Source organism: Leucopleurus acutus, assembly GCF_964270905.1.
Source record: "Leucopleurus acutus genome assembly, chromosome: 2".
NCBI classification, from domain to species: Eukaryota; Metazoa; Chordata; class Mammalia; order Artiodactyla; family Delphinidae; genus Leucopleurus; species Leucopleurus acutus.
This window is the reverse complement of record NC_139143.1, coordinates 94065870-94091277: the sequence shown is the minus strand read 5'-3', so window position 1 is coordinate 94091277 and position 25408 is coordinate 94065870. Positions and strand designations below refer to the sequence as shown.

General features: G+C 39.2%; 1 protein-coding gene across 2 annotated transcripts in view; it reads left to right on the top strand.

Annotated features, from left to right (window-relative positions):
* The window catches only part of LRIG2 (leucine rich repeats and immunoglobulin like domains 2), a 62198-nt gene that overhangs the window by 32867 nt on the left and 3923 nt on the right, over positions 1–25408 (top strand). For both annotated transcript variants that reach the window (XM_082833799.1, XM_082833800.1), the window contains exons 7-17: positions 315–458; positions 660–803; positions 3730–3810; positions 4527–4598; positions 4737–4805; positions 9766–9929; positions 12018–12338; positions 13417–13698; positions 16105–16554; positions 17187–17336; positions 25073–25363. In XM_082833799.1, coding sequence (XP_082689925.1) covers positions 315–458; positions 660–803; positions 3730–3810; positions 4527–4598; positions 4737–4805; positions 9766–9929; positions 12018–12338; positions 13417–13698; positions 16105–16554; positions 17187–17336; positions 25073–25363 — 2168 coding nt within the window. The remainder of the gene's footprint in view (positions 1–314; positions 459–659; positions 804–3729; positions 3811–4526; positions 4599–4736; positions 4806–9765; positions 9930–12017; positions 12339–13416; positions 13699–16104; positions 16555–17186; positions 17337–25072; positions 25364–25408) is intronic.

The following is a 25408-nucleotide window of genomic DNA, read 5'->3' as shown; positions in this document are numbered from 1 at the left end:
GGCTTTCTCTAGTTGTGGTGAGTGGGGGCTACTCTTCGTTGTGGTGTGCAGGCTTCTCATTGCGGTGGCTTCTCTTGTTGCGGAGCACGGGCTCTAGGCATGTGGTCTTCAGTAGCTGTGGCTCACAGGCTCTAGAGCACAGTCTCAGTAGTTGTGCACGGGCGTAGTTGCTCTGCGGCATGTGGGATCTTCCTGGACCAGGGCTCGAACCCGTGTCCCCTGCATTGGCAGGCGGATTCTTAACCACTGTGCCACCAGGGAAGTCCTGCATGCCTTGTTTTGAAACATATTCCCTCCTTTCTTTAATTCTGCAGAGAACTGGAGCATAATAACCTTACAGAAGTGAACAAGGGGTGGTTGTATGGCTTGCGAATGTTACAACAGCTCTATGTGAGCCAGAATGCTGTTGAAAGAATCAGCCCTGATGCATGGGAGTTCTGCCAAAGACTGTCTGAACTGTAAGTGTGAGACGGCATTTCAGTGGAAGCTGTGAGACTAGAGCAAATTGAATAAGTCATTCCCATGGCCAGTAATGAGATCTAATATCCCTCTTTATTAGAAGTTTGAAAGCCCTAAATTTATCATGTAAGTAGAATAAGAATATGAAAGTTGAACTAGAAGAGAGTGAATTTTTTACCTTCCATGTTTCCTGTTTTTAGTGATTTGTCCTATAACCAGTTGACCCGCCTGGATGAATCTGCCTTTGTGGGTCTGAGCTTACTGGAGAGATTGAACTTAGGGGACAACAGAGTCACTCACATTGCTGATGGTGTATTTAGGTTTCTTTCCAATCTTCAGACACTGTAAGTATATCTCTCCTTTTTGGGGATTTTTTTTTGTTGTTGTTTACTAATTTTTTTAAGGCACTAAAGCAAAACAGCTAATCAGTGTACATATTATGTATGTTAATATTTTGCAGTTCTTCTCTCCTATGCCTTGGGGCAAGACAGTCTTGCTTATCTCTATCCCTATATGTAAATTTTATGTATCTCTAGACATTTCAGTTTGTACTTTAATTCTGAGTTAACTAAACAACAAAGCATCTCTTATTGTGCCAGTTACTGTGGAATAAAACACAGTTGCTAGTGTCAGGAATGCACATTTTCTTACTCCTCTGACCTAGAACTACCAGTAGTGTACCAGATCTACCACTTCTCATTCAAAAGGATGCAGGACATATAGTGGGAACAGCTCTGGCAGGAAACCTCTTCACTGTTACCAGTTTGCTGCATGACTTTGGACAGATAAAACTAACATTTATTAATGATCTGATATGTGCCAGGTGCATTCAGAGTACTGGGATATTATTGCTCTTTTCCATATTGGGGGACTGAGGTTCAGAGAGATTAAATGATTTGTTTAAAGTCATATACCTTGTAAATGTTTGGGCCAGGATTAGAACCCAGGTCTTTTCCCAGGTCTTTTTTATGCTAAAGCTCATGTGCTTTTTTTAAAAAAAATAAATTTATTTATTTATTTATTATTTATGTATTTTTGGCTGTGTTGGGTCTTTGTTGCTGCATGCAGGCTTTCTCTAGCTGCTGTGAGCGGGAGCTACTCTTTGTTGCGGTGCACGGGCTCCTCATTGTGGTGACTTCTCTTGTTGCGGAGCATGGGCTCTAGGCGTGTGGGCTTCAGTAGTTGTGGCACGTGGGCTCAGTAGTTGCCGTGCGCTTGCTCTAGAGCGCAGGCTCAGTAGTCGTGGCGCATGGGCTTAGTTGCTCCACAGCATGTGGGATCTTCCCGGACCAGGGCTCGAACCCGTGTCCCCTGCATTGGCAGGCGGATGCTTAATCACTGCGCCAGCAGGGAAGTCCCTCATGTGCTTTTCATTTTACTGTCAGATGAACAAAATTACTTAGCCTTTCCTGGTTTTTTTTTTTTTTTTATGTCCAGTGAAGGATGGATATAGGATTAGATGGTTGCAAAAGGCAGTTTCAGCTCTAAACTTCTGTTGTTCTGTAAGTTGAATGTTTTACCCTGATCGTGGAATATAATTGAATGAAGAGGTATTTTAATGAAATATCGTAATCTCAAACATAGAGCAGAATAAGAGAAAAAGAGTAATTAGTAGAATTTGTAGATTCTTAAGGTTCCTGAATAGGGAACTTTTTGGTCATCATGTTTAGTTGATAAATGGTCTCAGAAAAGAGGCAGGTTCCAACTTTGGGACCTAACCATAAGTGACAAAGAAAGCATGATAATTTTGTGAAGGTGTCTTTGTGTGCACCTGTGTGTGTTTGATGTTTTTTCTTTTTTTTTTTAACTTAATGAAGTAGTCCTCCTTTAGATTTGGCCTTGAAAAAGTAAAAGTGATTTCCTTTTTTTAAAAAATTTTTCTCTTTTCTACCTTATCAGAGGTTAAATTAGATCAGTGCAAACTCAGGAATTTATATTAGACGCAGCTGTAGTCTTTTGGCAGTGCACGGGATGGCAGACAGGTTCTTTTAGTACACCACTGATTATTACTTTTAGCATTAAAGTTTAGGAAAGTAATTGCAGACGTAAATGATTATCTAATGCTACAAAAATAGTTAAGGCAGAATTAGGAACAGATCTGAGATATTCCGGCTTTAGATCAATGCTCTTGCCAGAGTAGATATACTTCTTACTCCCTTTGGTGAGTGAGTTCTATTTATGCTGTTCTGTGGAGGAGAGGGAAAATTCCTGCAGAGTTGAGCCATCAGTTGTTTCAGTGTTTATTCTTTAGTAAAATAAAATGATCTTTCTTAGCTTTCACTTCAGGTAAAGACATAGCTAAATGGGAAGAGTGATCTCCTATCTCCTTATTGTTATTCACATAACTTTACACATTTTTTTTTTTTTTTTTTTTGCGGTATGCGGGCCTCTCACTGTTGTGGCCTCTCCCGTTGCGGAGCACAGGCTCCGGACGCGCAGACTCAGCGGCTATGGCTCACGGGCCTAGCCGCTCCGCAGCATGTGGGATCTTCCCAGACCGGGGCACGAACCCATGTCCCCTGCATCGGCAGGTGGACTCTCAACCACTGCGCCACCAGGGAAGCCCTACATATGTCTTATAAAGCAAAAAACTTTGTGCTTTATTATGAGATGACTTAAGGAAGCAAAAGTGATTAAATATCTTTAACTGGTATTTCTTCCATGATGACATGCTGTGGTGCAATTGCATTTCGTCTGAGAATGGAACAGTGGATTTTAAAAGATCCATACTTTTCCTTTTAAAGAAAACAGAGTGATCACTCTAGCACATGGGTATATCATTCTTACTTTCCAGGGGGGCATGTTTAATTGCTGTTGTGCTGTGAAGCTCTGTATTGACATTACTTTTTGTCAGCCATTTTAGATTTAAGGGCTCAGGGGAAGGCTTGGATCACCCCAAAATCCCATTAGTCTGAAATAAGATTTGTAAGCCATACCCCCTGCATCTTGAAATCCTCCTCTTTGTAGGGCCCTGACTATAATTTTTAATATGCTAACACAATTACGGGCTATTAGCTAGGAAGATTAATACTCCTAGCAGGTGCTTAATTTATTTATCAAGGTCGGCTTAATTCCTAGCTTACGAGAATTAGTTCTTACATGCTTATCTCAGGTATTCTTTAAAAAGAAGAGTTGAGTGTTTATCATAAATAACCTAACCTTTACTGTAAGGATCAAAATTAAAATTAGCATTGCTATGTCAGGATGATGCCTGATGGTGTAATGGTCATGTTGACTAACATAACCTGTCTATCCCTGACATTTTCGTAGAAACTTAAGGAACAATGAAATTTCATGGGCCATAGAAGATGCTAGTGAAGCCTTTGCTGGACTCACAAGTCTCACTAAATTGTATGTACTTATGATATTTATGTATGTCTATGAAGGTATATTTTAAAGAACCAATTGTAAATGTGATTGCATTGTGTCTATTTGCTGTGGCTAGAAAGTCTGAGCCTTCTGGTTCACCCACTAAAGGAAGAAGCTTCATTGTTTATTAAGGTTTTTGTTTTTTGGTTTGTTTTTCATTTTGGTTTTTTGTGGTGGGGCACTTTCTGAAAGAACATTCCTAGTGTCACTTAAAGAGAAGTTATTTATGGAACTAAAATTTTGATTTAAGTAAAAGAAATGCACTGAAACCAGAATTGAACCGTGATCTGTTTAATCATGTGAGATTTATGGGTAATTTAGCAAGAGAGGATTCTCTCAAGCAAGATTTTAGGTCTTCTCCCATAAGAATGTCTCCCAGACTTCACACTTGTCTGAGTTTCTTTGACCGGATGATCTTTTGCTGAGAAGGGAGAAACTGGGAATGTAATCCAGTTTATTATATGAAAACTACAGGTGTATCTGTGGTCAGGATGGTTGTTTATAGATACCTCACTGAGCGCTGACATCTTAATAGACACATTTATTCTGTGCTTCACACTGGTTAATAATGAAGGTTCACAACTTTCTTAAGAATGCATGTTAGGCTTATTTTCACTCGTTATAGGTAAATGTTTATTTTAATGAATTTAATTTTGTTTAGTGGAGAGCTTTATTAGAAAGGTCTGTTTGTATTTCAGAATCTTACAAGGAAATCAGATTAAGTCAATTACAAAGAAAGCATTCATTGGTCTTGAATCCCTTGAGCATCTGTAAGTATTTTTCAGCCATTTTGCTCAGTATATAAATAATCTTTGCTCTTAGCAGAGGTTTTCATGACCATTTAAAGTGTTTATATAACTTAATTGTAGAAATGGTGACTGGTAATGTTTCATTTCTCTTCATTTCAGAGATTTGAACAACAATGCTATAATGTCTATCCAAGAAAATGCTTTTTCCCAGACTCGCTTGAAAGAACTGTACGTAACTTAAGTCTTTTTTGTCACTAATTAGATCATTATCCACGCTTGTGCTTAAAGTGTGATGAATGTGACCCAGATGTTTCCCAAAGCACACAATTCAGGCAGGAAAAAAGAAAGTGTTAACATTCAGTTATTTTAGTGACTGGATGTAATTTAAAAATAACATTGAAAAGTCCAGAGTGTGTGGCTCCAAGACCTTCTGTTTTTTTCCTGTGTTGCTGATGCATATAGTTAAAGAGACCTTGGCAACGCTGCTTATGCTTTATGTTTACCCTACTGTTCCTTTTTTATTCCCCTCTTCCTTTTTGGACTGTTGGAGACATGTGTTCTCTTGGGATGAGTTACAATTAAGGTATTATGTAATTTTTGGAGGTGATCTAGCACTTTCAGTATAATGGTCACAGAGGATGTCTCTAATCTGTTCAAACTACTAAAATGTTCCAAAACTGTTGAATAGTTATGATAGAAAAATACATATCATTTTAACGTTTTTTCATTCATGATTTAAAAAAATTGTTCTTATTTCCCAGGGGGGATTTCCCAGGGGTGGGTTGGTTAGTTGGGCGTTGCTCTTAATTTTAAACTCTGGTGATTCGGATATTGAGCCACTGGTGAGAATCAACGGGCTATATCAACTTACCTTGCCTTGCCTGAAGGCTATTCAAAGGGAGGTCTGTGGACCAGAGCTGATTCATGACGAGAGAAGGACAGAAATTCAGAGCAAGCTTTTTAGAAACTTATAGAACAATTTGACCTTACTGTGACATTTCTGTTGAATTTTATAAAAGTATTGATCTATAACAGATTGGGAATTTAAAAAACTGGTCCTTCTCCACATACAGTTTGAGATGCACTGGAAGTATGTGAGTTCAAATTGCCTTGGTTTAGATTCTTGCCCCATTCTTTACAACTGTGTGTTTAGCCTAGGACTCAGTTTCCCTTCTCAGTATGGGAAGAGCACCACCCACAGGCTTATGTGAAGATAAAATGAGATAATTTGTTTATGGAAGAAATGTTTATTGTCATCTGCTATGTAAGGTAGTGTTCTAAATGCTAAAAACGCAGTAGTGAACAAGACAAAGTCTCTATCTTCATAGCATATTACAAAATTCTGTTAGGAAGATAAATAGTAAACCAGTAGGTATATAATATCTCATCAGATAATAAATGTTCTGAAGAAAAAGCTGGGTCAAAGGTGTACAGCATACGGGGATTGCTATCTTGAAGTAGTGAGGGAAGGCTTTTCTGAAGATAACAGCCTTTGAGCCAGGCCCTTAGTGAGATGAAATGGCAAACCATCTTATACTGGGCGAAGGGCATTCCAGGCACAGGGAAGAGCAAGTGAAAAGGCCCTGAGGAAGGAGCTTGCTTTTTGTGCTTGAAGAACTGGAGAGACACTGATGTCGCTGGAAGACAAGAGCAAGGGAAAGAATGGTAGGAGATGAGGTCAGAGACATAAACAGGCCTGATCATGTAGGGCCTAATAGGCCATGAGGAGTTAAGACTTTTTTCCCTCTAAGTGCATTAGAAAGCTTTTGAGGGTTTTGAGAAGATACTCCATACAGAGCCTGGCATATAATAAAAGGTGAATAACTAAGATAATAACAAAAGTTAAAATGTTATGGAGATCATCTTTTGTTATTTTCTGCCAGATTTTTTAAAAAATAAATTTATTTACTTAGTTTTGGCTGCATTGGGTCTTCATTGCTGCACACAGGTTTTCTCTAGTTGCGTTGAGCGGGGGCTACTCTTCGTTGTGGCACGCGGGCTTCTCATTGCGGTGGCTTCTCTTGTTGTGGAGCACGGGCTCTAGGCACGCGGGCTTCAGTAGTTGTGGCACGTGGGCTCAGTAGTTGTGGCTCGCGGGCTCTAGAGTGCAGGCTCAGTAGTCATGGCGCATAGGCTTAGTTGCTCCTTGGCATATGGAATCTTCCCGGACCAGGGCTCGAACCTGTGTCCCCTGCATTGGCAGGTGGATTCTTAACCACTGCGCCACCAGGGAAGTCGTCTGCCAGATTTTTAAAGTGGCTTGCTTATTTATTTATTTGGTCTCTTGAGATATTTTGAGTTATTTCTCCTAAGGCTTACTTTAACTTGAAAAGGCACAACTTAGTGCATATCAGTATTACCTTTTTTTGGTTGTGATAATCTGAGGGCCAGCAAGAAAGTTTTAACTCTTGTTAAGAGAAATCAGTTTAAAATATAATTTTTATAGGTGAAAGCAAATATCATAGTTTCATTCTTTAGAGAGTCACTTGGTGATTTTTTGAGTTGGTTTGAACAAGCTGCTAATGCAGGAACTCTAATGCGGCTTATTTACTGAGAAGTTTTAGTTGCTCTTGGTTACTTTAAATTTAAGTCGTATTTATAATACAGAATTTCACATCAACATTTATTGAAGTATCTCTTAATACTTTTTGGTGTCCTTCACAGTGCTTTGCATAAATATTGGGGGGAGGTGGGAGAGTCAAATATGAATTAAAAATTGTTCTGCATTAAAATTATGTAATCATGGTAGAAAATTAGATAGTTAAACCAAGAGGGAGAGAAAGACCCCAAATCACCAGTACTCAAAAGACAACCACTGTTGATATTTGGTATATATCTATCCATATACTTGCGGAGAGAATGCAGAATATACTCCATTAGGTACAGCAGAGTTCATTAGCATGTGAAGGGTGGAAAGATGCAAAAGAAACAGAAGTGAAGGGAACTAATGTGAATCTTGTGGTATCTGTGGCCAGACACTATGCTAAATGCTTTATTTAAAAAAATTTTTGAGGTAGGTGTTCTTAATCCCACTTTCCAGGAATAGAAACTGAGATTTTGAAGGCATTCAGTATCTTGCCTAAGGTAAGTAGTGGAATTAGGATGTAAGTCCATGTATCACGAGGTAACTTATATTATATCTAAGAAAGCATAAGTTAGACCATATCATTCCTCTGTTCTTAACCTTCCGGTGTCTTCCCAGCACACATAGGAAAAAAACAACTCAGGTTCTTTCCTTAGTTTATAAAGCACTTGCATGGCCTGGTCCTTCTTGCCCATCTCTCTGACCTCATTCCCGTCACTGTCCCCTCACTTTCTGTGCTCTGGCTTCAGTGGCCTCCTTGCTTTTCACACTAAGCACACTAAGTATCTGCCTCAAGGTCTTTGTGCATAGTTTCCTCTGTCTGTGACAATCTTACCTCAGATCTTCATGTGATTTGCTCTCTCGATTCTTTCAGGTCTTTGCCCAAATAACATCTCTTCAAAGAATCTTTCCCTGACTGCTTTATCTAAACTGGTAGCTGCTGTCTCTGTGTCTCTGCCCAGCTTTGTTTTTCTTGACAGGACTTAACTTTCTGACACTATACTTTGCATTTGTTTGTTTATTGCTTGGCTCTAAATACATAAGCTTTGTGAGAGCTGTAGTGCGACAGCCTGGAACAGTGCCTGGCATATAGTAGACTCAAATATTTCTCGGTGAATGAATGCATATAACATAAGAATTCTGAAATGCAAAAGGTAACTTTTGGCCTGCTTAATTAAAATTGCCCTTGATAAAGTATGGCTTTTCGGGTACCCTTAAAGACTGTTTGAAACTTCTTTGGAATCAGATCTTAGGTATTTTTATACCAAACTTCAAAATGACTTGAGGATTTTGGTGATGCATGCAAAGCAGGTTATAATGTTGTCAAAATCACTTGCTTTCCCTACTTCCAAGTGGATGAGACATTTAAGGGTCATTAAAATAAAACACTGACTTTTCACGTATATTTTATAGGCCTATAATAACCACAAACCATTTTTCAGTGGTTCTTAGTTTAGGTTGCAGTACACATTGCCACAGGGCTGAAATGGTTTTAGTCTTGATGAAATAATTTGAAAATAATTATACCCTCTCCACAACAAAGATGTCTCTATGTCCCAATACATATAGTAAGCTCTTCCCCAAATTTCTCTGGGAAAAATTTTAAACGTCAAAAGTTTAAAGGACAGTACAATGAACATCCATATGCCATTTACCTGGATTCATCAATTGTTAACTCTTTGCTAAATTTGTTACCTGTTGCTCTCCCTCCCTCCTTCATTCTTTCCCTTTCTCTCTCCTTCTGTCTCTCTCCCTCTTTCCACACACACTCATATACGTATATACATACACTTATTATTTTGCTTAACCAGTGGAAAATAAGCTACAGACATCATGACACTTCACTCCTAAAATATCTCAGCATGTATTTCCTATGCAGGGTTATTTTCTTATATAACCACAGCACTATTATCACACCCAATGAAATTAACATTGATAAAATAATATTATCTAATATGCAGTCCATACTGAGATTTCCCTAATGTCCAAAAATGTTCTTTGTGTATATATATTTTCTTAATGAAGGATCACGCTTTACATTTGGTTGTAATGACTCTTTAGTCTCCTTTAATCTAAAATAAATCCCTTACCCTTATTTCCCCTACCCCTTTTATTAGTGTCTTTCATGACACTGTCTTATTTGAGGAAACAAGGCTGACAGTCTAAATTTGTTTTCATGGTTAGATCCAGGTTAAACATTTTTTTGGCAAGAAAAATGCTTAGGTGTGTAGTAGGCTTTTTTTTTCCTCTTAGTTTATTTATTTTTGGCTGTGTTGGGTCTTTGTTGCTGCACGTGGGCTTTCTCTAGTTGCAGGGAGCAGGGCCTACTCTTCGTTGTGGTGCGCTGGCTTCTCATTGCAGTGGCTTCTCTTGTTGCGGAGCACAGGCTCTAGGTGCGTGGGCTTCAGTAGTTGTGGCACATGGGCTTAGTTGCTCTGTGGCATGTGGGATCTTCCCGGACCAGGGCTCGAACCGTGTCCCCTTTATTGGCTGGCAGATTCTTAACCACTGCACCACCAGGGACATCCTGTGTAGTAAGCTTTTAATGCTGGAGAAACTTGGAATGAAAAGTAAAGGGCACTTCTTTTCCTTTTGTTTCTGCAGAATTCTGAACACAAGCAGTTTGCTCTGTGACTGCCATTTGAAGTGGTTGCTTCAGTGGCTGGTTGATAATAACTTTCAGCATTCTGTGAATGTAAGCTGTGCACACCCTGAATGGCTAGCAGGGCAAAGCATCCTGAATGTGGATCTGAAAGATTTTGTCTGTGGTTTGTATTTTTGTTTTAATATTTTGTATATTATGCACTTACTATCTTAACAACAGAATTAAAAAAAAATTTAAATAGAATGCTTTCCTACTAGCATATCTATTTCCATTTCTTTAGATTCTTCTCTAACATTTTTATATTGTAATTGTAGCTTAAATTTTGTGTTCTTCGACTTAATATATCATAAGCAGTTTTTTTCCTCAGTGTGTTCTTAAATGATCATTTAAAATACTGTCTGTATTATAGCATCTTTATGAATGTAGGCCTTTACCGTTTAGGGAGATTATTAACCTTAGAATAAATATCTAGTAGTAAGATTCCTGAATCAAAAAGTGTGAGTTTTTTTTTCATGAATTCATTCAAAAGCATGATTTTATATTTAGTAGATCTTGAAAAGTGCTACCAGGTGTTTTCAAACAGGTAGCACTAGTTTATGTTGTCACCAGCAATGTATGAATGTACCAGTTTCATTTGGTTTCCTTTTTTTTTTTTTTTGTGGTACGCGGGGCTTTCACTGTTGTGGCCTCTCCTGTTGCGGAGCACAGGCTCCGGACGCGCAGGCTTCAGCAGCCATGGCTCACAGGCCTAGCCGCTCCGCGGCATGTGGGATCTTCCCGGACTGGGGCACGAACTCGTGTCCCCTGCATTGGCAGGTGGACTCTCAACCACTGCGCCACCAGGGAAGCCCGGTTTCTGTTTTTGATGCATTTTCCTAAGACAGAAGCAGCAGGGTTTGGGAGTTTTTTGCAGGGGAGGGGGGACAGAGACAAGTTGTCATAGACAAGTTGTCTTGATTCTAGCACTTAATTATAATTTCAAGTATACATCTATATTGTTTTTTCTCAATTTGTAAATTTTTCTTTTACATTTACATTTCCTTTAGTAACTAATTCTTAGCTTTACACAGTGGAACTTTTAGATTAGTGTATCTGTGTTGCATATCACTAGTAACTCTGATCATTTGGATACCTGTATATTGCCAGATGTATTTCCACAGTCTACTTAAAGATGCTTAAGACATTTGGAAGTTCAGGCACATAAAATACTTAAGTTGTTTTTACAAACTTTAAGGAAGAAAACAAAGAATCTAGTAATGATTAAATTCTGCTTACATTGCCATGAATGCCCTTCTGACTTTAGTTTTAAACATAAGCTTACACCATACAATTTATCTTCTTTTTTTAGTTATCACTTTTATGGCACAGTGAAATGTTACCCAGTGAAGACATTGGTTAAGAATTCATATACCTGCTTCCCTGAATCAGTCCAATAATACATTATTATTTATGAATCTATAGTTTATTAGCCAGTCCTAAGCCAGTCTTCATTTGGACATTTGACATGTTTGGAATTATTCACTATTTTAGGTGAAAGTTATGCACAAAGTACTTTCAAATAGTATGTTTTATTAATAGGAATACCTTTTTTTTTTTTTTTTTTTTTTTGCCGTACGCGGGCCTCTCACTGTTGTGGCCTCTCCCGTTGAGGAGCACAGGTTCCAGAGGCGCAGGCTCAGCAGCCATGGCTCACGGGCCCAGCCGCTCCGCGGCATGTGGGATCTTCCCGGACCGGGGCACGAACCGTGTCCCCTGCATCAGCAGGTGGACTCTCAACCACTGCACCACCAGGGAAGCCTGGAATACCTATTTTTATATATGTTATATATACACACAAACACACACATACACATACACACAAGGGGTAATAGAATTAGAGCTTGTTTTAAAATTCTAATTTAGGTTTCTCCTTTTCTCAGTAACTGGTAATACTTAAGAAGTACATTCAAAGCATAAGTGACAGTAAGGGATGGTAGAAAGAGTGCTAAGTCCTGAAGTCTGAAAACCTGGGTTCCAGTCCAGGCTTAGCTGTGGACTTACATATCTTAGAGCAAGTCATTTGACCCTTCTGGGCATCATTTTCCTCATCTTAAAACAAGGGAATTGGATTCTAGCTCTATAGTCCCTTTCAACCTTAACATGACATTTTGTAAACATAACATGCAATTTTACATTATTTGTTTTAAAACTGAATCTATAGAAGCAAAAATAAATAACTGACTTGGCTCCTGCCCCATTGTTTTCTCCTTAGATGATTTTCTCAAGCCGCAGATAAGAACCCATCCTGAAACCACAGTTGCTCTAAGAAGCATGAACGTGACTCTGACATGCACTGCAGTGAGCAGCAGTGATTCACCCATGTCTACTTTGTGGCGCAAAGACAGTGAAATCTTGTATGATGCTGATATTGAGAATTTTGTTCGTTATCAGCAACAAGCTGGAGAAGCTCTGGAATACACTAGTGTCTTACATCTTTTCAATGTAAATTTCACAGATGAAGGAAAATATCAGTGTATTATTACTAATCACTTTGGTTCTAACTATTCTCATAAAGCCAAACTGACTGTGAATGGTAAGAAATTATGCTCCCTGATAGTTTTGTGTTTGAAGGATTTTTCATGTTTGATTTTTGAATCTTTGACTAAGAAAATTAGGATAAACCTGACATTGCAGGGGGATTCCTTACTGTTTTTGTCTTTAGCGTTATGACAGTATACAGACTGGATTGCTAATTTACCCACTTACTGTCCCTGATCAGTCTTTGACTGAGGGGTAAAGGTGAATTCTGTGGCTCTAGGAGATGGGCTACTTTCACTTTTATTTACGCTTTTGAAAAAAAAATTTTTTTAATTCTCCATTTTCTTTCCAGAACCATAATTCTGTTCTAAAAACTATGAAATTTATTCCTGACATTGTTCACAGGCCGTCCAGTAACTGGGAGTATTGAGAACATCTCTGGGTCCAGTGATCATTATCATTGTCTAAATGTAGTCACACAAAACCATTTTTGAAAATAATGCTCTTTTTCATTGTGGCTGTGAAAGAAAAAACCAAAACAGCTTGATTGATCTATCACCTGTTAGGCTGAATAACTACAACACTTCAGGCTTTGTGCAACCAAAAGATGTACATATGTCTTGATCCTGGGTTGTTTTATGAGATGTTTGAAGGCATAAATTTTTTTTATCATGCGGTTTCCTTGACAGCTTTGTAGATGTTTGTTTGGGAAGCACCATTTAGTCTCTTAAGTAAGGGAGTCATAGTAAATACTAAGTTCTAAAATATATGTTCAAAAAGGTTTGTGGCCTCTGCTTTTTCTGTCCCTATCAAGGAGATCAGGTAGATTTGCCACACATTCTAGAAGAGTTAGTCATCACTGTACTCCATGCCCTGAGGTTCTGGGAGAAAAGATGGCCTCTGAAGTAGTATTTATTGTCAATGCAGGGAGCATGTCTTCTCAAAGAAATGCAGCATTACAACAGTCGGTATTTTGCCTAATAGAGTCTCCCTTGTATGTAGGTATGAGTGTATGTATATGTGTGTGTGTGTGTGTGTGTGTGTGTGTGTGTGTGTATATATATATATATATATATATATATATATATTCCCCCCACCCACCCACTTTCTCTTGGTGATCTTTTTTGGAACAGAGATGCCATCGTTTCTGAAAACTCCAATGGATCTAACTATTCGCACTGGTGCCATGGCCAGATTAGAATGTGCTGCAGAGGGGCACCCTGCACCTCAGATTTCCTGGCAGAAAGATGGTGGTACTGACTTTCCTGCGGCTCGAGAGAGACGCATGCATGTCATGCCTGAGGATGATGTCTTCTTCATTGCAAATGTGAAAATAGAAGACATGGGGATCTATAGCTGCATGGCACAGAACATAGCAGGCGGCCTCTCAGCAAATGCTTCATTAATCGTGTTAGGTATGTTTATTGCTCCGTGGGTCCCTGCTTTTGTGGGAGTCTTTTTATTATGAATTGACTCTTGGTCTTAATGGCAAGAAGAATCTATGTTTGAGATTTTAGTTGGGATTCTTATATCTTTGTTTCCTTGCTCTGCCAATTTATGCAGGGTTATGTCAGCCTAGGATATTAGTGGATCAGTAAACTGAAATCTGGGGAAATTCTGAGGGCAGAATTAGAGATTTTTATCCCATGAATTGAATATTCAAATCCCTTTGTCCTGTTATGTTTCCCTCTGTAAGTTTTCTACTTCATGTATATGTTTTTTCTACTATTCAATAGTGAGTTTGCACTTTTATACTGCCTCACATACCTACTTCACAGAGAACTTGAGACAATAACTTTCCCCCCAGTTCATTTTTCTAAAAAAAATTATAAGATGAAAAAAATGATCTGTCTTCTGGTTAGATTTCCTGTTTTCCTTCCAGTGTGCTCCTGTTAATCCTATCCTCTGGTAAAATGTCTTTTCCTCATAGATTTCCCCTGATAAGCCAGTTTGTTTTCTTATGAGAACACTTTTCTTTTCTTTTTAAATTGGGGTATAGTTGTTTTACAGTGTTGTGTTAGTTTCTGCTGTACAGCGAAGTGAAGTAGAGTTCCCTGTGCTATACAGCAGGTTCTCATTAGTTACCTGTTTTATACATATTAGTGTATATATGTCAATCCCAGTCTGCCAATTCATCCCACCCCCCACCCTCTTCCCCCTTTGGCGTCCATACATTTGGAAAACACTTTTCTTCATGGGACTCAAATTCAAGGTAAATTCTCTTTTCCTCTAGATGTTAGGGTTTTTAAAAATGTGTTGGTTTGTGTAATTACTTGTGTAATCAGAAAAATAAGTTTATTGTTTAAAAAATTTAAGATATGTAGAAAATTAGAAAAAAAGAGGGAAGGCCACTCAGACACCGTTAAAGATTTTGACATATTCTGGAGTTTTTAAACACTCATCTTGGGACTTCCCTGGTGGTCCAGTGCTGAAGAGTCCGCCTTACAATGCAGGGGATGTGGGTTCAATCCCTGGTCAGGGAACTAAGAGCCCACGTCCCTCAGGGCAACTAAGCCCGCGCACCACAACTACTGAGCTCACGCCTCAACTAGAGAGCCTGCCTGCCGCAAACTACAGAGCCCATGCTCTGGAACCCACGTGCCACAACTGTAGAGCCCGCACGCCCTGGAGCCTGTGCACCACAAGTAGAGAAGAGAAAACCCACATGCCACAACTAGAGAGAAGCCCACGCGTGTGCTGCAAGGAAAGATCCCGCATGCCTCAGTGAAGATCCCGCATGCCACAACTAAGACCCGACACAGCCAAAAATAAAATAAATAAATAAATAAATAATAAATCTTTAAAAAATCCCACAAAACTCATCTTGGGACTTCCCTGGCAGACCAGTGGTTAAGACTTGGCCTTCTGGGACTTCCCTGGTGGCGCAGTGGTTAAGAATCCACCTGCCAATGCAGAGAACATGGGTTCGAGCCCTGGTCTGGGAAGGTCCTACATGCTGCAGAGCAACTAAGCCCACGTGCCACAACTACTGAGCTTGCGCTCTAGAGCCCGTGAGCCACAGCTACTGAAGCCCGTGCACCTAGAGCCTGTGCTCTGCAGCAAGAAGCCACCGCAATGAGAAGCCCACGCACCACAACAAAGAGTAGCCCCTGCTCACTGCAACTAGAGAAAGCCCGCACGCAGCAATGAAGACCCAGTGCAGCCAAAAATAAATAAATAAATTTAAAGAATTAAAAAGATCAATGAAAGAAATACTTATAAACAAAACAAAAGCTTCGCCTTCCAATGCAGGGGGTGCAGTTTCGATCCCTGGTTGGGGAGCTAAGATCCCATATGCCTCACGGCCAAAAAACCAAAACATAAAACAGAAGCAATATTGTAACAAACTCAATAAAGACTTTAAAAATGGTCCACATCCAAAAAAAAAAAAAAAATCTAAAAAAGAAAAATAAAACACTCATCCTTATGTGGTTATGTATACCTACTTTTTTCCACTTAATATTGTATCACAGGGTTACCTTGTCATTAAGTCTTCATGAATATCATGTGGCTGTGGTATAATTTACTTACTCATTTTTCTGCTAGATTTTTAGATTTTTTCCCTTTACCTTTAAAAATTACAACTAATTTTGTAATAAGCATTTTTGTATATAAATCTTTGAATTCTTTGCTTAGGATAGCTTACTCAAGTTGTAATTCCTGAGATGAGATCTAGATTTTTTGAGGCTTTTGCTTTTCTGAAACATTAACTTCTAATCCTCCCATGAGCATATGAAAGTGCTTATTTCATCGTAACCTAATTAGTCTAATGCAATTAGGAATAAAACTGCCTAATATTTTTTAATGCATCTTTCTGTTAGAGACACCCTCATTTATTAGACCTCTGGAGGACAAGACAGTAACCCGAGGTGAAACTGCAGTATTACAGTGCATAGCTGGAGGGAGTCCTGCCCCTCGCCTCAACTGGACCAAAGATGATGGACCACTGCTGGTGACAGAACGGCACTTCTTTGCTGCAGCCAACCAGCTTCTCATCATTGTAGATGCTGGGCTGGAAGATGCTGGGAAATATACCTGCATTATGTCCAACACCCTTGGGACAGAACGTGGTCACATTTACCTAAATGTGATTTCCACCCCCAATTGTGACTCTTCCCAGAGTAGCATTGGGCATGAAGACGATGGGTGGACCACAGTTGGCATTGTCATCATTGTTGTGGTCTGCTGTGTTGTGGGTACCTCTTTGATCTGGGTCATTGTTATTTACCACATGAGAAGGAAAAATGAAGACTATAGTATCACGAACACAGGTGAGTGGTACCTGGTTGACCCTTGTGGCTTATACCTGAGTCAGGAATGTAGTGTAGGATTTGTTGTTAAATATAAAAAACTAAGGAGCTTTGATAATTTATTTGTGATAGAAGGAAGAGTTTTTCTGTTAAAATGTCCTACTTTCTTGATATAATGGAACCGCTCTAGTGAATAAGCTTAAGAATTTGTAGACAGTCCCCCAAAACTTTGTTCTTTTAAACAGTTGCATGTGCACCTTCTTTCTTTAATACCTAAGGCTCATTTCCATTGTAATTCTCCTTTGGGGAAGAGTGGAGTCGTTATGATAGAGATCAGTCTTTCACACCTGTCCCCCACCCTGAAATCCTGTAAGAGAAGAGGTACAGCCAGATAGATTGCTAAAGTGTGTCTGTGGATAAGATTTCAGACTTCAGGTTTTTTTTCTTTTGGTAATACTATTAAAATGAAGCTTGGGGGAGAATTCTAGTGAGAAATAATTTTCAGAGAAAATTCTAGGAGTTGTTGAGTTCCTAGGTACATAACATTTTCCTGGCCATTAGTACCAAAGTAGAATACATTTGCAAGATAGTCTTCTGAGTTTTGGCTTAAATTGCCTAACTTTATTTGAGAGTTACAGATGTCTCTTTTACAGATGAGCTCAATCTGCCTGCAGACATTCCCAGCTACTTGTCTTCCCAAGGAACACTGTCTGAGCCACAGGAAGGCTACAGCAACTCTGAGGCAGGTAGTCATCAGCAACTTATGCCTCCTGCCAATGGATATTTACACAAAGGCGCTGATGGTAATGACTTTTTATTATCTGTGCTTACAATTTCAGCCTACCCTGTTTAGTTTTTTTTTAAGTGTATAGTTTTCCACAGTAATCTGAAGCAATATTTTAAAGTAAGCTACTCAATGAAAACATTTGCCCCATGCAAAATAGGATGAAAATTGACTAAAGTCTTTTTTTTTGAGTTTTTGAATTTTATTTTATTTATATTTTTATGCAGCAGGTTCTTATTAGTCATCAGTTTTATACACATCAGTGTATACATGTCAATCCCAATCTCCCAATTCATCACACCACCACCACCATCCCCCACCGCTTTCCCCCCTTGGTGTCCATACGTTTGTTCTCTACATCTGTCTCAATTTCTGCCCTGAAAACCAGTTCATCTGTACCATTTTTCTAGGTTCCACATATATGCGTTAATATACGATATTTGTTTTTCTATTTCTGACTTACTTCACTCTATATGACAGTCTCTAGATCCATCCACATCTCAACAAATGACCCAATTTCGTTCCTTTTTATGGCCGAGTAATATTCCATTGTATATATGTACCATATCTTCTTTATCCATTCATCTGTCGATGGGCATTTAGGTTGCTTCCATGACCTGACTATTGTAAATAGTGCTGCAGTGAACATAGGGGTGCATGTATCTTTTTGAATTACGGTTTTCTCTGGGTATATGCCCAGTAGTGGGATTGCTGGATCATATGGTAATTCTATTTTTAGTTTTTTAAGGACCTCCATACTGTTCTCCATAGTGACTGTATCAGTTTACATTCCCCCCAGCAGTGCAAGAGGGTTCCCTTCTCTCCACACCCTCTCCACCATTTGTTGTTTGTAGATTTTCTGATAATGCCCATTCTAACTGGTGTGAGGTGATACCTCATTGTAGTTTTGATTTGCATTTCTCTAATAATTAGTGATGTTGAGCAGCTTTTCATGTGCTTCTTGGCCATCTGTATGTCTTCTTTGGAGAAATGTCAATTTAGATCTTCTGCCTATTTTTGGATAGGGTTGTTTTTTTAATATTGAGCTGCATGAGCTGTTTATGTATTTTGGAGATTAATCCTTTGTCCATTGATTCGTTTGCAAATATTTTCTCCCATTCTGAAGGTTGTCTTTTCGTCTTGTTTATGGTTTCCTTTGCTGTGCAACAGCTTTGAAGTTTCATTAGGTCCCATTTGTTTATTTTTGTTTTTATTTCCATTACTCTAGGAGGTGGATCAAAAAAGATCTTGCTGTGATTTATGTCAAAGAGTGTCCTTCCTATATTTTCCTCTAAGAGTTTTAAAGTGTCTGGTCTTACATTTAGGTCTCTAATCCATTTTGAGTTTATTTTTGTGTATGGTGTTAGGGAGTGTTCTAATTTCATTCTTTTACATGTAGCTGTCCAGTTTTCCCAGCACCACTTATTGAAGAGACTGTCTTTTCTCCATTATATATCCTTGCCTCCATTGTCATAGATTAGCTGACCATCGGTGCATGGGTTTATCTCTGGGCTTTCTATCTTGTTCCATTGATCTATATTTCTGTTTTTGTGCCAGTACCATATTGTCTTGATTACTGTAGCTTTGTAGTATACTCTGAAGTCAGGGAGTCTGATTCCTCCAGCTCTGCTTTTTTCCTTCAAGACTGCTTTGGCTATTCAGGGTCTTTTGTGTCTCCATACAAATTTTAAGATTTTTTGCTCTAGTTCTGTAAAAAATGCCATTGGTAATTTGATAGGGATTGCATTGAATCTGTAGATTGCTTTGGGTAGTATAGTCATTTTCACAATTTTGATTCTTCCAGTCCAAGAACATGGTATATCTCTCCATCTGTTGGTATCATCTTTAATTTCTTTCATCAGTGTCTTATAGTTTTCTGCATACAGGTCTTCTGTCTCCCTAGGTAGGTTTATTCCTAGGTATTTTATTCTTTTTGTTGCAGTGGTAAATCGGGAGTGTTTCCTTAATTTCTCTTTCAGATTTTTCATCATTAGTGTATAGGAATGCAAGAGATTTCTGTGCGTTAATTTTGTATCCTACAACTTTACCAAATTCATTGATTAGCTCTAGTAGTTTTCTGGTGGCATCTTTAGGTTTCTCTATGTATAGTGTCATGTCATCTGCAAACAGTGACAGTTTTACTTCTTCTTTTCCAATTTGTATTCCTTTTATTTCTTTTTCTTCTCTGATTGCTGTGGCTAAGACTTCCAAAACTATGTTGAATAGGAGTGGTGAGAGTGGACATCCTTCTCTTGTTCCTGATCTTAGAGGAAATGCTTTCAGTTTTTCACCATTGAGAATGATGTTTGCTGTGGGTTTGTCATATATGGCCTTTATTATGTTGAGGTGGGTTCCCTCTATGCCCACTTTCTGGAGGTTTTTTATCATAAATTGGTGTTGAATTTTGTCAAAAGCTTTTTTTGCATCTATTGAGATGATCATATGGTTTTTATTCTTCAATTTGTTAATATGGTGTATCAAATGGATTGATTTGCATATATTGAAGAATCCTTGCATCCTTGGGATAAATCCCTCTTGATCATGGTGTATGATCCTTTTAATGTGTTGTTGGATTCTGTTTGCTAGTATTTTGTTGAGGATTTTTGCATCTATATTCATCAGTGATATTGGTCTGTAATTTTCTTTTTTTGTAGTATCTTTGTCTGGTTTTGGTATCAGGGTGATGGTAGCCTCATAGAATGAGTTTGGAAGCTTTCCTTCTTCTGCAGTATTTTGGAAGAGTTTGAGAAGGATGGGTGTTAGCCCTTCTCTAAACGTATGATAGAATTCACCTGTGAAGCTATCTGGTCCTGGACTTTTGTTTGTTGGAAGGTTTTTAATCACAGTTTCGATTTCATTACTTGTGATTGGTCTGTTCATATTTTCTGTTTCTGCCTGGGTCAGTCTTGGAAGGTTATACCTTTCTAAGAATTTGTCCATTTCTTCCAGGTTGTCCATTTCATTGGCATAGAGTTGCTTATAGTAGTCTCTTAGGATGCTTTGTGTTTCTGCAGTGTCGTAACTTCTCCTTTTTTGTTATATTGATTTGAGTCCTCTCCCTGTTTTTCTTGATGTGTCTGGCTAATGGTTTATCAATTTTGTTTATCTTCTCAAAGAACCAGCTTTTAGTGTTATTGATCTTTGCTGTTGTTTTTTTGTTTCTATTTCATTTATTTCTGCTCTGATATTTATGATTTCTTTCCTTCTGCTAACTTTGGGTTTTGTTTGTTCTTCTTTCTCTAGTTCCCTTAGGTGTAACATTAGATCGTTTGAGATTTTGCTTGTTTCTTGAGGTAGGCTTGTATTGCTGTAAACTTCCCTCTTAGAACTGCTTTTGCTGCATCCCATAGGTTTTGCATCATCGTGTTTTCATTGTCATTTGTCTCTAGGTGTTTTTTGATTTCCTCTTTGATTTGTTCAGTGATCTCTTGGTAATTTAGTAACGTATTGTTTAGCCTCCATGTGTTTGTGTTTTTTACGTTTTTTTCCCCTGTAATTGATTTCTAATCTCATAGTGTCGTGATCAGAAAAGATGCTTGATATGATTTCAGTTGTCTTAAATTTACTGAGGCTTGATTTGTGACCCAAGATGTGATCTGTCCTGGAGAATGTTCCGTGCTGACTTGAGAAGAAAGTGTAATCTGTTGTTCTTGGATGGAATGTCCTATAAATATCAATTAAATGTATCTGGTCTATTGTGTCATGTAAAGCTTCTGTTTCCTTATTAATTTTCTGTTTGGATGATCTGTCCATTGGTGTAAGTGAGGTGTTAAGGTCCCCCACTATTGTTGTGTTACTGTTGATTTCCTCTTTTAGAGCTGTTAGCAAGTTGCATTATGTATTGAGGTGCTCCTATGTTGGGTGCATATATATTTATAATTGTTATATCTTCTTCTTGGATTGATCCCTTGACCATTATGTAGTGTCCTTCCTTGTCTCATTCTTTATTTTAAAGTCTATTTTATCTGATAGGAGTATTGCTACTCCAGCTTTCTTTTGGTTTCCATTTGCATGGAATATCTTTTTCCATCCTCTCACTTTCAGTCTGTATGTGTCCCTAGGTCTGAAGTGGGTCTCTTGTAGACAGCATATATATGGGTCTTGTTTTTTTATCCATTCAGCAAGCCTGTGTGTTTTGGTTGGAGCATTTAATCCATTCATGTTTAAGGTAATTATTGATATGTATGTTACTATGACCATTTTCTTAATTATTTTGTGTTTGTTTTTGTAGGTCCTTTTCTTCTCTTGTGTTTCGTACTTAGAGAAGTTCCTTTAGCATTTGTTGTAGAGCTGGTTTGGTGGTGCTGAGTTTTCTTAGCTTTTGCTTGTCTGTAAAGCTTTTGATTTCTCCATCAAATCTGAATGAGATCCTTGCTGGGTAGAGTAATCTTGGTTGTGTAGGTTCTTCCCTTTCATCACTTTAAGTATATCATGCCACTGCCTTCGGCTTGTAGAGTTTCTGCTGAGAAATCAGCTGTTAACCTTATGGGAGTTCCGTTGTATGTAATTTTTCATTTTTCCTTTGCTGCTTTGTTTTTTTTCTTTGTCTTTAATTTTTGTCAGTTTGATTATTATGTGTCTCGGCGTGTTTTTCCTTGGGTTTATCCTGTATGGGACTCTCTGCGCATCCTGGATTTGGGTGGCTATTTCCTTTCCCATGTTAGGGAATTTTTTGACTATCATCTCTTCACATATTTTCTCGGGTCCTTTCTCTCTTCTCCTTCTGGGACCCCTATAATGTGACTGTGGCTGCGTTTAATGTTGTCCCAGAGGTCTCTTAGGTTGTCTTCATTTCTTTTCATTTTTTTTACTTTATTCTGTTCCACAGCAGTGAATTTCTCCATTCTGTCTTCCAGGTCTCTTATCTGTTCTTCTGCCTCAGTTATTCTGCTATTGATTCCTTCTAGTATATTTTTCATTTCAGTTATTGTATTGTTCATCTCTGTTTGTTTGTTCTTTAATTCTTCTAGGTCTTTGTTAAACATTTCTTGCATCTTCTCGATCTTTGCCTCCATTCTTTTTCCAGGTCCTGGATCATGTTTACTATCATTATTCTGAATTCTTTTTCTTGAAGGTTGCCTATCTCCACTTCATTTAGTTGTTTTTCTGGGGTTTTATCTTGTTCTTTGATCTGGTCCATAGCCCTCTGCCTTTTCATCTTGTCTATCTTTCTGTGAATGTGGTTTTTCTTCCACAGGCTGCAGGATTGTAGTTGTTCTTGCTTCTGCTGTCTGTCCTCTGGTGGATGAGGCCATCTAAGAGGCTTGTGCAAGCTTTAGTGATGGGAGGGACTGGTGGTGGGTAGAGCTGGCTGTTGCTCTGGTGGGCAGAGCTCAGTAAAACTTTAATCCGCTAGAGTGCTGATGGGTGGGGCTGGGTTCCCTCCCTGTTGGTTGTTTGGCCTGAGGCGACCCAACACTGGAACCTGCAGGCTCTTTGGTGGGGCTGATAGCGGACTCTGGGAGGGCTCACGCCAAGGAGTTCTTCCCAGAACTTCTGCTGCCAGTGTCCTTGTCCCTTGGTGAGCCACAGCTGCCCCCCGCCTCTGCAGGAGAACCTCCAACACTAGCAGGTAGCTCTGGTTCAGTCTCCCTGGGGTCAGTGCTCCTTCTCCTGCGTCCTGATGCGCACAGTACTTATGTGTGCCCTCCAAGAGTGGAGTCTCTATTTCCCCCAGTCCTGTCAGAGTCCTGCAGTCAAATCCCACTAGCCCTCAAAGTCTGATTCTCTAGGAATTCCTCCTCACGTTGCTGGACCCCCAGGTTCAGAAGCCTGACCTGGGGCTCAGAACCTTCACTCCAGTGGGTGGACTTCAGTGGTATAAGTGTTCTCCAATTTGTGAGTCACCTACCCAGCCTTATGGGATTTGATTTTATTGTGATTGCGCCCCTCCTACTGTCTCATTGTGGCTTCTCCTTTGTCTTTGGATGTCGGGTATCTTTTTTGGTGAGTTCCAGTGTCTTCCTGTTGATGATTGTTCAACAGTTAGTTGTGATTCTGGTGTTCTCGCAAGAGGGAGTGAGAGCATGTCCTTGTACTCTGCCATCTTGGTTCAGGCTCTAAAGTCTTAACAGAGGAGAAAATCTTCTGAGAGAAAGGAGTAAAACACATCCTTAAACAAGGGATTGGAGAACACAGCAGAGGCTCCCAAACCAAAGTATTGTTGTAGGAAGGAGATGCTCTAGAAACTTTCTTCAGGTGTCTTTTATCCTTTTCAGGCATGAGCACCCTTCAGACCATATCCCGGGGAGGTTGTATCTCCTGCTGACAGGTAGACATTCACTAAGGTTTAAAGGGCATTGATGATTCTCATCTTATATTGGAGAACATCAGAGAGATATAAAATAGTTAAGTGAACCTGACTTCTCAACACTACTTTTCCTGACTCCACTCTTCCCATAGGGAGTGACAGAGCACAGGGAAGTGAATTAAGGGATAGAATTCGGTTTGACTCCCAGTTCCTCTTTCCAGCCGTGTGGTCACCAACAAGTTACCTAAAAGCTGAGCTTTAATCTCCTCATTTTAAAAATAAAGAAACAATATTTTATAAAGCATTTCTCTCATGATTCTTAAATATTCTTTCCACAAATCTGTGTAGTACTTCAAGTAGTATACACATGGAAGCTCTATTCCATTATTTTGGCTTTCCATGGAAAGGAGGGTATTTCTAGCTTTTTTTTTTTTTTTTTCTTTTTGGCTATACTGTGTGGTTTGTGAGACCTTCCCTGGCCAGGATGGCCTCTAGGCACGCAGGCTTCATTAGTTGTGGTACGTGGGCTCAGTAGTTGTGGCACATGAGCTCTAGAGCGCAGGCTCAGTAGTTGTGGCACACGGGCTTAGTTGCTCCGCAGCATGTGGGATCTTCCCAGACCAGGGCTCGAACCTGTGTCCCCTGCATTGGCAGGCAGATTGTTAACCACTGTGCCACCAGGGAAGTCCCCCTCTAGCTTTTTAAAGAATACTTAAAGCCTCTACTTTTTGCAATTTGTAGGAAATAACACTGCTTTCTGGGTTAAACTTAATTACTTCCTGTTCTTTTCCAGTTCTAACATTCTGTTGCTTGAACATGAATAAGTAAGTCTCTATTTCTCACTTTCCTCTTTTTTTATCATTCAGTTTTCAAAGCACTTAATTGTCCAGGGAGCTCATTATTAAACTTTTACTTCTGCCAAACACACACTTGTCAGGCAGGACTCTTCACCGTCAGAGGCTTTCTCTAGGGGTCCTTTTAGCAATTAGTGTTGCTTAACCTCTTGACTTAACAAAAGTTATGTGGGCTTTTGTGAAATAAAGTCATCAAAACCCCTTGTTCTCTGCTTTAGTTTGCTTAAGCCAAACATGTGTCTTGTAGCACAGTGCCAGCCTTATCTTGGCTCCCTTGATTTGCGCATGACCTTATCCAGGCTTGTCAAAGATGGCTTAATGTACTACTCAAGAGCATGGGTGCTGGAGCCAGAGGGCCTGAGTTTAAATTGCAGCTCTTCACTCAGGCAGTATGTCTTTGGGCCTTACCTGACCTCTCTGTGTTGTAGTTACTCTGTCTGTAAAATAGGGATAATAATACTGCTTACCTCTTAGGGATGTTATAAGGATTAAATTAGTTAGTTCACAGAAAGACCTTGAAACTTCATCTGGTTTATAATGCAAGTTTTGAACAAATGCAGATATGATGACAACTGTTAGAGAAAACTAATAGTTGGCAAAACTGATTCCTTAACTGAAGGATGTTTGGGTTCTTTCCCGTGTTGTCATTAGGTGGCACTGGCACCCGGGTTATCTGCTCAGATTGTTATGACAATGCTAACATCTACTCCCGGACCCGAGAATACTGTCCATACACCTATATTGCTGAAGAGGATGTTCTAGATCAGACACTGTCCAGCCTTATGGTCCAGATGCCCAAAGAGACTTATTTGGCACATCTTCCCCAAGATGCCACCACCCTGGAGAGCCTGGTATCAGCAGCAGATAGAGAGATGTCTGCCTTTCCCACCAACCATGAGAGGATAAATGAGAAGAAACTTTCCTCCACACAGAAGAGCAGTGGTAAAGGGCACTGTGTTTTTTGTTATTTTGGTTTGTTTTCACTTT